Genomic DNA, 14423 nt, shown 5'->3' on the forward strand with positions numbered 1-14423 from the left:
GTCAAATTCCTGCTGTTCTGGTAAAGCAACAGTCAGTTCTAGCCAGGTGCTGGTGGCTCATCCCACAATCCCCGCTACTCAGGAGGCTGCGATCTGAGGATCTCAGTTTGAGACCAGCCCAGGAAGACAAATCTGTCTACCGCACTGGAAAAACCTGGACAGTGTGGCTCAAGAGGCAGAGCATCACCCTTAGTATAAAAGGCTAAGTGAAAGCATGAGGCCCTGAGTTCAATCCCCAGTACTAGCACCAAAAGATCTGCTCAAGCTGGTCATTGTGGCAGGGGGCCCCCTGGCCCAGGCTCCGGGCTTCCCTGCAGGTGACCCCATCTCTTGTGAAGGGCATACATGCAGCCCCTCACTAGGCAGATGAGTTAGGGAGTCACAGAGACCATGTAAACCAAATCATCTTTTTAATCTAATTTTATTCCTAAAGTTGAAATTAGCTAGCAGCACTAAAAATACACCTTCACCATACAAAACAGTGGAAATGGATTGCACATTAATCAAGAATTTAGCACACACACTTCTAATGGAAGAAGCTAGATGCAGCCCTAGCTATAAAAAGCTGAATCTGAACAAAAAATGGACACGTTTGGTCTAAGGTCCTGGCAAGTTGACTATAGAATGTCAGTTGCCCCCAGCGATTTCTAAAGATGGAAACTGCAACAACGTGGAAAGGTACATTCGCCAAGTAGTAGCCTTGAAGATATACATGACTAATAGAACAAGAGGGGCCGGCTCAGCTCCGGGGAGCTGCGAGCTCACTGCACCGGAACCAATGCTTCAAATGCAGGCTGCAGGGGGAGAGCTCGGGGCGAGCCCTCCACAGAGCGAAGGTCAAGGCAGGGACTGCAGCCACCAGTGCGCGTGGGGACAGGGGAGGCCCAGCAGAGGACGCTCTGGCCACAGCCCAGTCTAAGGATGAGCCTCTCTGTCCCCATTGCAGTAATGAGAATCATGTGAAAAAATAGCCTTTGAACAGTGTTATTTCCAGTTCCTTCTATGCCCTCAGGGGTTCGGGCCCCGTGTCGCCGTGGAAGAGCCTGGCTTTCAAGACTTGAACACGTGCACGGCCCGTACCACGTACTGCCGGCAGATGGGGCACTCACTCATGCGCTTGCCACACCTGGTGCAGGTGACCATGTGGCCGCATTCCAGCAGGACGCAGTCAATGACAGCGTCCATGCAGATCCGGCACAGGCTGTCGTCCTCCTCATCCTGCAGCTGCAGCCGCTCCCCATCTGCAAGGCAACAGAGAGCTGGGCTGGGACTGGGGGCCCCCCTGCCTCTCACACAGCAGGGGAGGCACGGGCGGGGGAAGCACCTGCAGCCAAACTGCCCGCCCGCCGGCCCACACCTCAGTTCTCACTAGCCATGACCAGGGCTGCACCGCAGAGCTGTGGGACGACTGTTTTCCCTGCGCCTGTCCCCTGCTGGGCAGGCACTGTGCTGCTGAGCCCCACCTCCAATTCTCCCCTGCTGATGCCTGAGGTTTTCTGTTTATGGGTAGGGCTGGAACTGCGGGGCAAGTACTCCTGACACTTGAGCTGCACATCCGAGCCTAATCTTGGGGTCCTGTGACTAAAAGAGAGGGGTGGGCTTGCAGACAGGCGAGACATGCCCAATAGGGGTCAAGCTAGTTCGTGGCATGACTTACTGGAAATACTATTTCTGAATTGAAAAGAAAGACACAAGCCGGGTGTGGTGGCTCACGCCTTTAATCCCAGCTCCTCAGGAGGCTGAGATCTGAGAGTAGCTGTTTAAAGCCAGCCCAGGCACAAAAGAAAGACCCTGAGGCTCTTCTCTCCAATGAATCACTAGAAAAGGGGAAGTGGGGCTATGGCCCAGGGGTAGGGTGGTAGCCTTGAGCTGTAGAGCTCAGGGACAGCGCCCAGGCCCAGAGTTCAAACCCCAAGATACACACATACATACACACACACACACACACACACACACACACACACGCACAGGCTCATGAGACTCCATCTCAGGAGATATGTGGGGGCAGTGGTGCTGCCCACCAACCCTGCCAGCAAACAACGGGCCCACTCAGGATCAAAGCCCAGGCCACCAAGGCAAACAAGGATGACAGTGAGCCAAGGGACAGAGCAACTGCCAGACATGTGAAAGGCCTCCGCTCAAGTGCTAATGTTGCCAACATGAAGGAAAAGGATTTTGGGTGCCAGTAGCTCACACGGATGATCCCAGCTACTCAGGAGGCCGGGATGGAAGACTCCCGGTGCAAAGCCAGCCCGAGCAGACGAGCCCGAGACTTTCAACTCCAATTAGCCACCAAAAAGCAGAAGTGGAGTTGTGGCTCAATGGTAGATCACCAGCCTTGAGCAAAAAGCTAAATTTAGGACAGCACCAAGGCCCTAAATCCAACCCTCAGTCCAGTTACTTACACGCATACTCTTGCACATGCACGTGCACAGACACACATAACTTGTAACAGCAACAGCCGTTTTTCGAAGTCCAAGGCAGGGCTACAGAGCAACGAGTGAAGAACATACGTACAGGACTTTTGGTTTTCCTCATTTTCTCTGTACAGCCGGTTTACTTTCTCCACCAGCTCCCACTTTTCACAACAGCCCGAATAGTTGACAAAATTCCGAGCCAAAATTTCCTTCAGCTGGCGTACACTCATCCCTTCAACCTCGTCGAGGCTTGACAGGTCAGACAGCGAAGCTCTCACTTTCTTTGTAGAGAGCCCAGGGGTCTGAAACCAGAACACCCATCACTGCAGGTGGCAGGCGTCAAGACCCCCTGCCCCCTCCCTGCCTCTGGTGGTTCCCAGCCTGTCCTGCTCCCAGCGGTCCCATGCCAGCCTAGCTACAATCTACTTGGCATCCTCCCTTCCCAGGAAGCCAAACTACGGCAGGTCTCACCGGCTCCACCACGTCGTCGTCGTCATCATCATCGTCGTCGTCATCGTCGTCGTCGTCTTCATCATCTCCTGTGTTGGCTGAGGCTCCATCACTCTGTCCCTGCACGGCGATGGATGTGATTAGGTGAGGAATCGGGGGTGCTGACAGCAGAACCCCGCCTCTCACTGGACAGAAGCTTGTGTCGCTTGTGCCCACAGACCTGGGAAGAACCCTTGCGACCTTCCAGGACCCCAAAGCCCAGCACAGTGCCAGTCTCCTCAGCGCCTCAGGGCTGGGCCCTCCTCGCTGCGTGCAGCACCGCCTCTCCCCCTCCCCGACCCGAGTTCTCACAAGTCAGGAGTAGGGTCGTGTGGATTTGGGGGATAATCAGAATGAGTTACGGGGCGGCAAGCTGACATCAGTTGCACTAGTGTTCTAAGATGCGACAGAGAAAGCAAATTCACTAGAATCACGTCATCACGTCAGGCTTTTGACCTGGAAGACGCTATACAACGAGTCGCCAGGGCCCGCAGCTGTTCACAGACAGCCAGGGCTGGTTCTGCTTTGAAAAACTCAAGCTCAGCTATTCTTTTTTTTTTTTTTTTTTTTTTTTGTGGGCCATGGGGCTTGAACTCTAGGCCTGAGTGCTGTCCCTGAGCTCTTCAGCTCAAGGCTACCACCCTACCTCTTGAGCCACAACATCACTTTCCATTTTCTGGTGGTTAATTGGAGATAAGAGTGTCATGGACTTTAGTGCCCAGGCTGGCTTTGAACTGTGATCCTCAGATCTCAGCCTCTAGGAGGCTGGATTACCGGCATGAGCCGCTGCTCCCAGCTCAGCCATTCTTCCTTAGGGAAGACAATTATAGTGACATGCCGCCTCTCACCTCTTTTCTTTTGGCTATTGTGTGTGTGTGCGTGTACATGTGTGTATATATACATGTACATATATATATACAGGTGTATATATGGACTAGTATACACACACACTGTGTCTGTGTGTGTGTGTGTGTGTGTGTACATGCATGCATGTGCACACCAGTCGTTGGGCTTCAGCGCAGGCCAGGGCATTACCTCTAAGCTTTTATGCTCAAGGCCAGTGCTCTACCACTAAAGCAACAGGTCCACTTGTTTTTTTGGTGGCTAAGTGAGGTGTCAGGTAAAGGACTTTCTCAGGTGAGTGACAAGTGCACAGTCTTACAAATGTTGTGCACATTACCTTTCCAGGCATTACTTCCCACAGTTAGTTTTAACTTTACAAAGCAGGGAGACTGAGATGAACAGGTTCAGAAACAGAAGAGCGCTTTGGCCCCTCTCCCACTGCCTCCTGCAGAGGCCGAAGGCTGGCGCTGGCACAGCAGGTTGTGGCGCCTCTGCGCCGGCGCCTGTGCCCGCTTGGTCATCTCAAGGCATTAGGCACCAAAGTCCCCACCACACGGCCATGAGCACTGTACCCTCATACCTGTGCCAGGAGGCCGGATCTGGAGGTCCGCTCTCCGTCCATGAGCTCTCCCTGGAAGGAGGAAACCGTAGCAGAGCGGTCCGTATAGTTTGATAAAAAGGACTGTGTAAAAAAGCTAGAAGTCTGGGACCGGGAGGAGTTTAGACTGCCCGAGTCCAGGTCGTCCTCGGAGCCCAGTCCCTGATGGCACAACACCAGGTCCACCAAGTCTTCCTTCTCCCGGCAAGTGTCGGTGGGGATGTTTCTGAGGATGAGATACTGCCGCAGGTCCTTCACTTTTAGCCGCATCAGCTGAGGACGCTGGAAGGCTGTCTCTTGCAGGAGGTGACAAGTGGAACACCGACGGAGATTTTCTTGTAAGACAGAGCAAACGGAGCAGAAGTCCTTCTTGCAGTCACAACACACATGCTGGAGCACAGACAGAAGAGAGCCATTTAAAGACAGCAAGCCACAGCGACTATGAAAATACCGTTGTCTTCCTTTGCCTTCTCTTTAAATGTTGGATTTTAGAACATCTCCCATGGCACCAGCCCATCTTTTAGTCTTCCAAAATCTGAAAAGCAAAAGTCACTGCCAAGGCAGTTTCTACTCACAGAGTTTCAAAGATAGCACTTTACGAAAAATATACACTCGTGTGTTAATGAATTAAAACCTTTCCACCCCTTGATGAAAACATGTAATTAGCACAACCAAGCTGAGGAGCCACAGGCAGCAAAGTACATGAACTCCCTCTTGCCCCTCCTCTCCTCGAGGGACAAGTTCCCCACACAGAGAGGGGACAAAGCCTTACAGCGAAGGAGGCAGAAAGCCAACGACCTTGCCAAGTCATGCCAGAAAACACAGGGTCCACTAAATGCCGAAATCTGTGACCTACCCAGCCGTGAGCAGAGCCACGGGAGAACTGCAGAGCACAGCAAGAGGCTGTCCTCCACCAGAGCCCGAAACCAGAGTCGACACCTCTGAGCCACACTGCAAGCTGCTTTCAACAATGAGTATAAATGGGAAGAATAAAATGGCACATGGAGAAATCTCACACATCTGCCAATGTCTGTTCAGAAAAACGCAACAGCTACAGTTTCTAAATGGGAAGCTGCTTAAGGACCCTGAGTTTTAATATTTTTATAAAAACAAAAAAAGGTCAGTAGTTTGGCCTAGTGGAAGAGTGCTTGCCTAGCATGCACAAAGATCCCTGTTTTATTCCTGCTACCACATACATAGAGCTGTAGCCTTGAGAAAGCCCAAGGACAGTGCTCAGGCCCTGAGTTCAAGCCCCACGACTGGTGGGGGGGGGGGGGGGAAGAAGACTCCTCACTGATTCAAAAATCCCTACAGTCATTAACTCTCGTCTGGGTCTCTCCTTGGTAACATGCCATCTGACTTACCTTCTTTCGAAAGACAGAAAATGAAAGTCCACAGGCTTTGCACACAATGTTGGGCCCTTCTGCGGCTGCTGGTGGGTAGGCGGGGCAATCTGTGCTGGGCGTGAACCGGAAGGGGCCGGCGCCCCCTGCAAATCCTGACTGCTGACCCCTGACAGCTCCGCTTCCCATGACTTCATTCAGCAACCCACAGCACGAAGCCCACATGGAGGTGGCACCTGCCTGGAGAGGAGCACAGAGCCACAGGGTGAAGCCACACAGAGGCAGCTGCTACCCGAGAGGCGAGGTCCACTGAGAGCGTTGGAGGAACAGGTTGAATGCCGCGAGCCAAAACTGCAACATGAAGCTCAAACACAGTCACCTGAGGAAGCACTGCAGATTTTCAAATAATGTTTCACAGGCAAAAGTCTAAATCAGAGCGACTTCTCACTTTGTATGAGAACACTCAACCTGTATTCCTCCAGGCTTCAAAATGTCAAGCTACTTGGAAAAATAATGTTTTGGTATTTCCAAAACATAATTTCGCATTACAAATACTAATGGTCAGCGCTGGGATGTAGCTCAGTCGTAAAGTGTTTGCTTAGCAAATACAACATCCTGAGTTCGATCCCCAGTACCAAAAAATAAAAGACAAAAAACAATACTAATGGTCTTTGTACAACTAAATAATAATAATAATATGAAGAAATACTAATGGCATCTTGTTAAATAAAGGGAAAAGATTTTATTTGATGCAGTGTCTCTATGGAGCTCAGGCTGGCTTTGAACTCATCATCTTGCCTCAACATCCTCGTGTACCACCTCACCAAGCACTGCTTCGAAACAAAAAAAAATTTTTTTTCTGGTGGGTCGTGGTGCTTGGACTTGGCCTGGGCACTGTCCCTCAGCAAGTCAGCTGAAGGCTACTGCCCTACCCCTTGAGCCACAGCCCCACTTCCCATTTTCTAGTCGTTAATTGGAGATAAGAGTGTCATGTTCTTTAGGTTCTTTAGTGCTGGGACTGGCTTTGAACCTTGATGCTCAGATCTCAGCCTCCTGAGTAGCTAGGATTACAGGCGGGAGCCATGGCGGCACCCGGCCTAGTTGTTTAGGAATATACGAATCTAACATCTAAGAAAGTTCTTTTACGTCAGCAGCTGTCTGAACTGAACACAGTTTCCAAGGACATGAAACCTTGAAGCACCTCAAGGAGTGAAGGCCATCTGCCACACTGGGTACCCACAACGGATGCATCTTCCTTCTCCCCGTGAATGCTCACGGCGCCCGGCCTGCAGCAGCCCATCTGCATCATCACTGCAGGCTCAGCCTCTGCCACAGTAGCCATCAGCCAGCCGCGGTGGCTCATGCCTATAATCCTAGGTACTCAGGAGGCTGGCATCTAAGAATCGTGGTTCAAAGCCAGCACAGGGAGGAAAGTTGGAGACTTTTATTTCCAATTAACCACAAAAAACTGGAAATGGCACTGTGGCTCAAAGAGCTCAGTGACCGCACCTAGCCCTGAGTTCAAGAGCCATAACCACGACCACCAACAGAAAAAGAGATAGCTATCAGTTTTGAAATGTGAGGTCCAATGCTTGTCCCATGCTTGAAATGCAAAACTGACCGCAGACCCAGGCTGGAACCAGTTGGCCATTCCTATTGCATCTCGCCATTCCTACTCATATTCTAGAATCCAGATACAGTGACAAATACTGGATGTCCAGATGGCGGTATTATCAGTTACAATAGCAGCACATGATGCTGTTAACTATCTGACTGCCAAATACTAGCTGTCCCAACAAGCTTGTTTTCTAAGAGGCAGCCCTAAAGGATAAGCTGGAATTCTAGTCAGGGCAACGCCATTACTGTACTGCCAGAGGCAGCATGAAGTGCTAGGGTACAGGTATGGCATATCAACTGTAGCAAAAGGACAAGAGAACCTAGTAAAAAGGATCAAAGAGCCTCAAGTACCAAGGCCACTGGCTCATGTATTATATGGCTCTGTGCCCTGTAATTTTCAAGAAATAGTGATGCCTTTAAAAGTGAGATGAAATGATAATTAATAGGCCATACCTCATACTCTACAGCTTACACATAAAAAGCATAAAAAATCAAGATTTGCTAACAGTTCAAGGGATTGTTCTTTTAATAAAGTTCATCTACAGGCCCTTAAAGTTAGCCCACAAATGACTGAGACCATTTCATTGGGAAAGTTTCCATGTTGACTTGAATCCCTTTGTAGGACAACTTAAAGATAACTTACAAGATTAAAAGAGAAAAGAACTTTTCAATTTGCAATAACTGTGTGGGAAGAGGAGAGAAATATCTCAACCACAGAAGAACCGTGGGGAACTCTTCATTCCACAAGTTGAAGAAGCAACATTTCAAGGACGCTTTAGCATCCATCTGACCTAGCACCTGCACAATGACATGGCCCTACCTCCTTTTTTTTTTTGGCCAGTCCTGGGCTTGAGCTCAGGGCCTGAGCACTGTCCTTGGATTTTTCTCAAGGCTAGAGCTCTACCACTTGAGCCTCAGCACCACTTCTGGCTTTTTCGAAGTATGTGGTACCAAGGAATCGAACCCGGGTCTTCGTGCATGCTAGGCCAGCACTCTACCACTAGGCCACACTCCCGGCCCCAAGCCCTGCCTGCTTTTATCCCCCAGGATTCATAGATGCTTTTCCCCACAGATGCTAGTAGACTATTGTATGTCTGCCCAAGATCCCACTCAAAATGCTTCTTCATATTATCTCGGATGCAGGTAATGTCACACTGCTAAAATACTGAAATTGACTAAGAAGGGAAATTGTTTCTGTTCTGTTGTGGTTTTGTAGTATTGAGTTTGAAGTCCAGAGACTCAGTTGCTAGACACTCTTGAACTGTGCTGCCCCCCACCCTGACCAGATCCAAATGTCCTTCCTTCCTTCCTTCCTTCCCCCCCCTCTTTTTTTCTTCCTTTCTTTTCTTTCTTTTGTGCCAGTACTTGAACCCAGGGCCTTTTACTCTCAGACAAGCTCCAGGCTAGCTCTACCATTTGGGCCTCACCTCCACTTTTGACTTGTTGCTAGTTAACTAGAGATAAAGAGTCTCAGGGATTTAAGCCGGGCGTGGTAGTTCATGCCTGTAATCCTAGCTATTCAGGAGGCTGAGATCTGAGGATCACAGTTCAAAGCCAGCCCGCACACTAAAAGTCCGTGAGACTCTCATCTCCAATTAACCACCAGAAAACAGGAAGTGGGCAGTAGCTTTGAGCTGAAGAGCTCAGGGACAGCACCCACGCCCAGAGTTCAAGTCCCATAACAAACAAAACAAAACAAACAACAACAACAAATATATATATATGTATATGTATGTATATATATATGTATATATATATATATATACACATATATATATATATAGACAGAGAGAGAGAGAGAGAGAGAGTGTGTCAGGAATTTGTCTGCTCTGGTTAGCTTTGAACTCAAATCCTCAGATCACAGCTTCCTGGGATTATAGATATAGGACAGCAGCCCTGGCCAGATCCTGCCTCCCTTCCTTTCCACCCTCCAAGTGGTGTGATTACAGGTGCACACACAGCCATGCCCACCATCTAGCTCTTTAGTTCAATGAAAAAAAAAACCTGTTAGTAGCTGTGATTAAAACCAAAGTCCACATTGCTAAAAACTAAAGCCGTGAGTAAGGTGACTTGCTTCACATGGGACCCCACTGAGAGCAGGACAGTAAAGGATTCATCATGTGAACCAAAATGTTGCTGAGAACAATAATGGGCAAAGACAGATGAATTCCCTTCCTTGACCACAAATGTAGTTCAAAACAAAATAGAATAAGCTGGGCATGGGGGCTCACACCTCTAATCCTAGCTACTCAGGAGACCGAGATCTGAGGATCACAGATCAAAGCCAACCCAGGCATGAAAGGCAGTGAAACTCTTACCTCCAATTAACCACCAGAAATCCAGAAGTGGCGCTGTGGCTCAAGGAATAGAGCACTAGCTTTGAGCTGAAGAGCTCAGGGACAGTGCCCACACACAGAGCTCAAGCCCTAGGACTAAAACAAAAAACAAAACAAAACAAAATCTATGCCTGGTACAATATTCTAAGCTCAGGAAACATAGCTGTGTTTGAAGTTTATTTTCTGATCATTAGTGACTACTGAAAATCACTTCATTCTGGATAATCTAATCCCTTTCCTACTCACTCCCTTATAACAAAGTAAGTCTGGTAACTTAGCCATGAGAACAGGGCCTTCCTGTCTTATGTTGGTTAATAGCCAGATATCATACTAAAAGCCTACATGATTAGAATCAAACATTCACTTCTAAAACCTGCCTAGATGCATAGGTCTGTCTATCATTGCAGACCCAAAGACATTTTTACTTCTCCAAAGCCAGTGCACCAAGACTTTAGGAGAAAAGTCACTACATTTTGTGTTTTTTTGCCAGTCCTGGGCTTGAGCTCAGGGCCTGAGCGCTGTCCTTGGACTTTCTCAAGGTTAGAGCTCTACCACATGAGCCTCAGCACCACTTCCGGCTTTTTTCTATGTATGTGGTACTGAGGAATTGAACCCGGGTCTTCATGCATGCTAGGCAAGCACTTTACCACTAGGCCAAACTCCCCGCCATCACTACATTTTTTTCATGGCCAATTTGGACAGAGATAAATGGAAATTAAAATGTTGGCTTTTTAAATTTGCAGCACCAACTAGAGAAGATGGCTTTGTCTTGTAGCCAACCAACATGGATAACATGTCATCTAGTGGTGAGCATTTAACCTAGTTGAGAGGAGAGGCAGAGTGGAGCAGTGAGCACAATTCCACCTCCCTCAGAGGAAGGCAGATGGTGAGCTCATCAACCCCAAAGACCCTCATCCCTCTTCCTTTCATGGCAAGGAAAGGTGCCCCGGTCCCCACATCATTCCTTCCAGTTTATCACAGCACAGAGTGGGACTGCGTTTCTACCACTGCGACACCTGTCTCCACAGTGGACCAGCAACGTGATCAGCACTGTGTCAAGCTCCTCAGTCAGACTCAAAAATAGGAATGCAGTCGGGACAGGAGTTTGGCCTAGTACTAGAGTGCTTATCTAGCACACACAAAGACCTGGGTTCGATTCCTCAGTACCAAATATACAGAAAAGGCCAGAAGTGGTGTTGTGGCTCAGGTGGTAGAGCTGTAGCCTTGAGAAAGCCCAAGGACAGCACTCAGGCTCTGAGATCACACCCCAGAACTGGCCAAAAAAAAGGAAAAAGAAAAGAAATGCATTCTGCATCACTACTTCTACCAACAAAACCAAGGGCAATTGTGTTCTATTTGTTTCCTGAAGCAGAAGTCCAGCCCTCTGGCTCAGTGCCAGAGTTTTCAACTGGCCTCAAGGTTCAGTTGTCATTGATATTGTGTGTGTGTGTCTTAGGGGAAAAATTCATCAAAATACACAATTTAAAGAATCAGCTAAAGTTTGCCACAAATTTTAGATCCTGTTTTAAAACTATCTTAGATAGCGATCCCTTCTAATAATTCCATCCAATGTAATACTAACTACCCAGACTAGAGTATGGTTTCCATGAAGATTTAAGTGACAAAGAGTGGGGGAGTTGATGGGCATGGAAACAACAAAACATAATCATCTACAGCATTTGCTTTCATTAAACTATGTAAGCAGCAGTGGTAATAATGCCTCTCCTGAGAGTGGACTTTGCTAGCCACAAGTCTAAATTACTATAATAGTGATAGTTAAGGGATGGGCCAAATAGTGTCAAAGGCCAGAATATGAATTTTCTCAATCACTGTAAAAGGCCACAAGGACCAGAGAGGAATTCTATTTCACCAATAAAAACTTGCTCCACAAATTTGTACACTATAGGTTTTGTTATAAAGTCGACAACTTTCACTTTGCTGAGATTCAGGAATAACCCTGTGTTGCAATAGCACCAGCAAGAACTTGTTTTATAAATTTCAGTTAGATCAAACGTCCTATAAAACTTAAAAGCAAACTGAAGCAGCAATGGACATAATAAGCAAAGTCTTTATCTTTGTTAAAAGTACTTTAGAAAAATGCTGCTTAGAATAGAAAAGATTATACTACTGAAAATGCTTCTTTAAATCCATGTGTGTGTGTGTGTGTGTGTACTTGAACTCGGAGCCTTGAGCTATTGCTTAGAGTTTTCACTCAACACTGGAGTTCTACAACTGGAGCCATGCATTAGTCAGCTGAAGATAGTCTCATGGAATTGTCTTCCTGGGCTGGCGTCCAACCATGATTCTCAGAGACTTGTAGACTCTCATGTCCAATTAACCAGCAAAAAGCTGTAAGTAGAGGTATGGCTCAAGCTGTAGAGTGCAGCCTTGGGCAAAAAAGCCTAGCAAGATCATGAGACCCTGAGTTCCAGCCCCAGTATTGGTACACACGTATGCGCGCACCCGCACGCGCACACACACACACACACACAAAAGGTTATTATCTTTTTAAAAGTTGCTTTCTCCAGCTACAGATAACTTTCCTTGCTCTTCGGTTTTTGGTTTTTTGATAGTCCTAGGATTACGGGTTTGAATTCAGGGCCTGGGTACAGTCTCTAAGCTTTTTTGCTCAAGGTTGGTACTCTACCACTTGAACCACAGATGCACTTCCAGCTCTTTTTTTTGGTGGTAAACTGGAGATGAAGAGTCTCACAGACTTTCCTGCCCCAGCTTTCTTCTAACCACTATCCTCAGATCTCAGGGTTCTGAGTAGCTAGGATTACAGGTGTGAGCTTTTCTTGTTTTTAATACTGTATATGCCATGCTGCTTTGTAATGTGGTTATTGGCAAAAGTCTCTTTTCTTTTGATTGGCAAACTCCCTCCTGAAGAGTGGTATTATATTTTGAGTTACTTCTACTCACCATGACTCCCACTTGGCTAAGACGAAGGCGTTTGACAAAATATTTGCTGATTTTCTCTAGGCATTTGACACTGCTTTTCAAACTTCCATATAAATCCCGGGCGCTTTGTGAAGGGCACAGATCATCTAGCAGCTCGTCTTTTATTTTCCTTACCCACATCAAATCGCTTCGTTGAGATTAATGAAACCGTCTGTCTGGAAGCGTATCATCACTTTATGACTCACTCCACTTGGTGTAAGTTGGGCAAATGAATCAATACCTGGATTGATTGTGGTATAAAGAGCTCCTCAAAAGTCTCGGCGATCAAGTCGAGACAGTCATCTCCCCAAAGTAGGCCAAAATCGCCAACACCCTGCCCCTTCGCCCGGCTCCCTGAAACTTCTCATCGGTGGTGCTCCCACGTTTTCACACCCACCTTGGAGAAAAGCTGCCAGATTACTGCGTTCCTAGTGGCGAGGCAGACACGCGCTTCTGGGTCACGTTCAACGCCCCATCCCCCAAGAACTCCGGAGGCGTGGGGGGGCAGGTCTGAACCCCTACCCCGAGGCGTTCGTTCTCCCAGCTCCAACCTCATCCTTCCCGCCGGACTCTTTTCCTCCCTCGGTTCCCCCAAGTCGTCCCCTTGAACATCTGGGTGAGTGCAAGGACTCTCGGTGGGCACAGGCTCGGGGGCACAGGCTCGCACCGGCCAGTCTGGCCTCGGCGCCCCAGGAAGTGCTGAGGGCCCGGCGCAGGGGGGACCCCCCCAGACGTGAAGGCCGGGGCCCCGGTATCTCCTCACCCCTCGCGAGGGGGTCACTGCGGGAGCCTGAGGCGCCGGGGGGAGCCGGGTCTCAGCCCCGCCGGGCTCGGGCCCCGGCCCCCCTCCCGCCCCCGGCGGAGGTCTCTCAGGAGCCGGCGGGGTAACCGCTCCCCCACACGCAGACACACCGAAAGGAGGCGCTCCGGGAGCCCCGACCGGACGGGGGAGGCGGGGAGGGCCTGCCCGGCTCCGCTAGCCCCTCACCTTCATGGCCACGACCACCTCGGCTCGGTCGGCTCTGCCAGGGAATTCAGCACCATAGCAGCTCCCACCAGCCGACCTCCTTCCTTCCAGAAGGCGGCGATTACGGCGCCTCCCGAAAGCCGCGGAGCGTCCCGACGTCATGGGCGTGGCCACGCTCCCCGCACGCCCCGCCGGGAGGACGAGAGAGCGGCGGCCCGGAAGACCAATCAGAAGCGCACACTCAGGGGGCCGGGCACTGGAACCAATGAAATATGGGGGCTGGGGCGGGGCTTTCAGCACAGCTGGGAGGGCGCGGGAGGTCCGGAGTTGACCTGGGCGGGCCCGGGCGTGGCGACCGGCGCCGTTTTTCTCAGCTGCGAGGTCAAAATGGGTTTCATCATCCCCAGAGAGACCTTCTGGCACCATTGGTTCTGTCGGTGCGTGGTTAAGTTCTCTGGAGGAGGGACGGGGAGGCATGAAGGACATCGAGGTTGATTTGAGGCTTTTGTTAAAAACCATCCAGGGCCTCGAGGCTCCTCAGGGACTGGCCTTGCAGGCAATAGAATGCGCCTGTAGGAGCAGGATTGGCCAGCACCCATTGCTCAGGCCTGTAATCCCAGCTACTCAGGAGGCTGAGACCTGAGGATCACCATTCAAAGCAGGTCCGGGCACAAAAGTCCATTAGACTCCTATCTTATCTCCCATTCTCCAGAAGTGGAGCTGTGGCTGAGTGGTAGAATGATAGCGTTGAGCACGAAAGCTCAGGGACAGCATCCAGGACCTGGGTTGAAGCCTCAAGACTTGTATAACATATGCATAAAAGTGTATAAAATAGGCCGGAAGTTGGGTCTAGTGGTGGAGTGCTTGCCTAGC

The 14423-nt window shown here is 49.4% G+C and overlaps 1 protein-coding gene across 1 annotated transcript; it reads right to left on the reverse strand.

Moving 5' to 3' along the window:
• Nucleotides 1–398: 398 nt before the first annotated feature.
• Nucleotides 399–12735, reverse strand: Rnf34 (ring finger protein 34). Its single transcript, XM_090320008.1, has 6 exons — nucleotides 12566–12735; nucleotides 5712–5930; nucleotides 4330–4737; nucleotides 2877–2987; nucleotides 2518–2719; nucleotides 399–1241 (listed from the first exon to the last, which is right to left on the reverse strand). The coding sequence occupies exons 1-6, from the start codon at nucleotides 12722–12724 to the stop codon at nucleotides 1051–1053; spliced, it is 1290 nt and encodes a 429-aa protein (XP_090176134.1). The 5' UTR covers nucleotides 12725–12735; the 3' UTR covers nucleotides 399–1050.
• Nucleotides 12736–14423: the final 1688 nt, after the last annotated feature.

The sequence above is a fragment of the Megascapheus bottae genome, chromosome 28 (genome assembly GCF_031878675.1).
Source record: "Megascapheus bottae isolate mThoBot1 chromosome 28, mThoBot2.hap1, whole genome shotgun sequence".
Classification (NCBI taxonomy): Eukaryota; Metazoa; Chordata; class Mammalia; order Rodentia; family Geomyidae; genus Megascapheus; species Megascapheus bottae.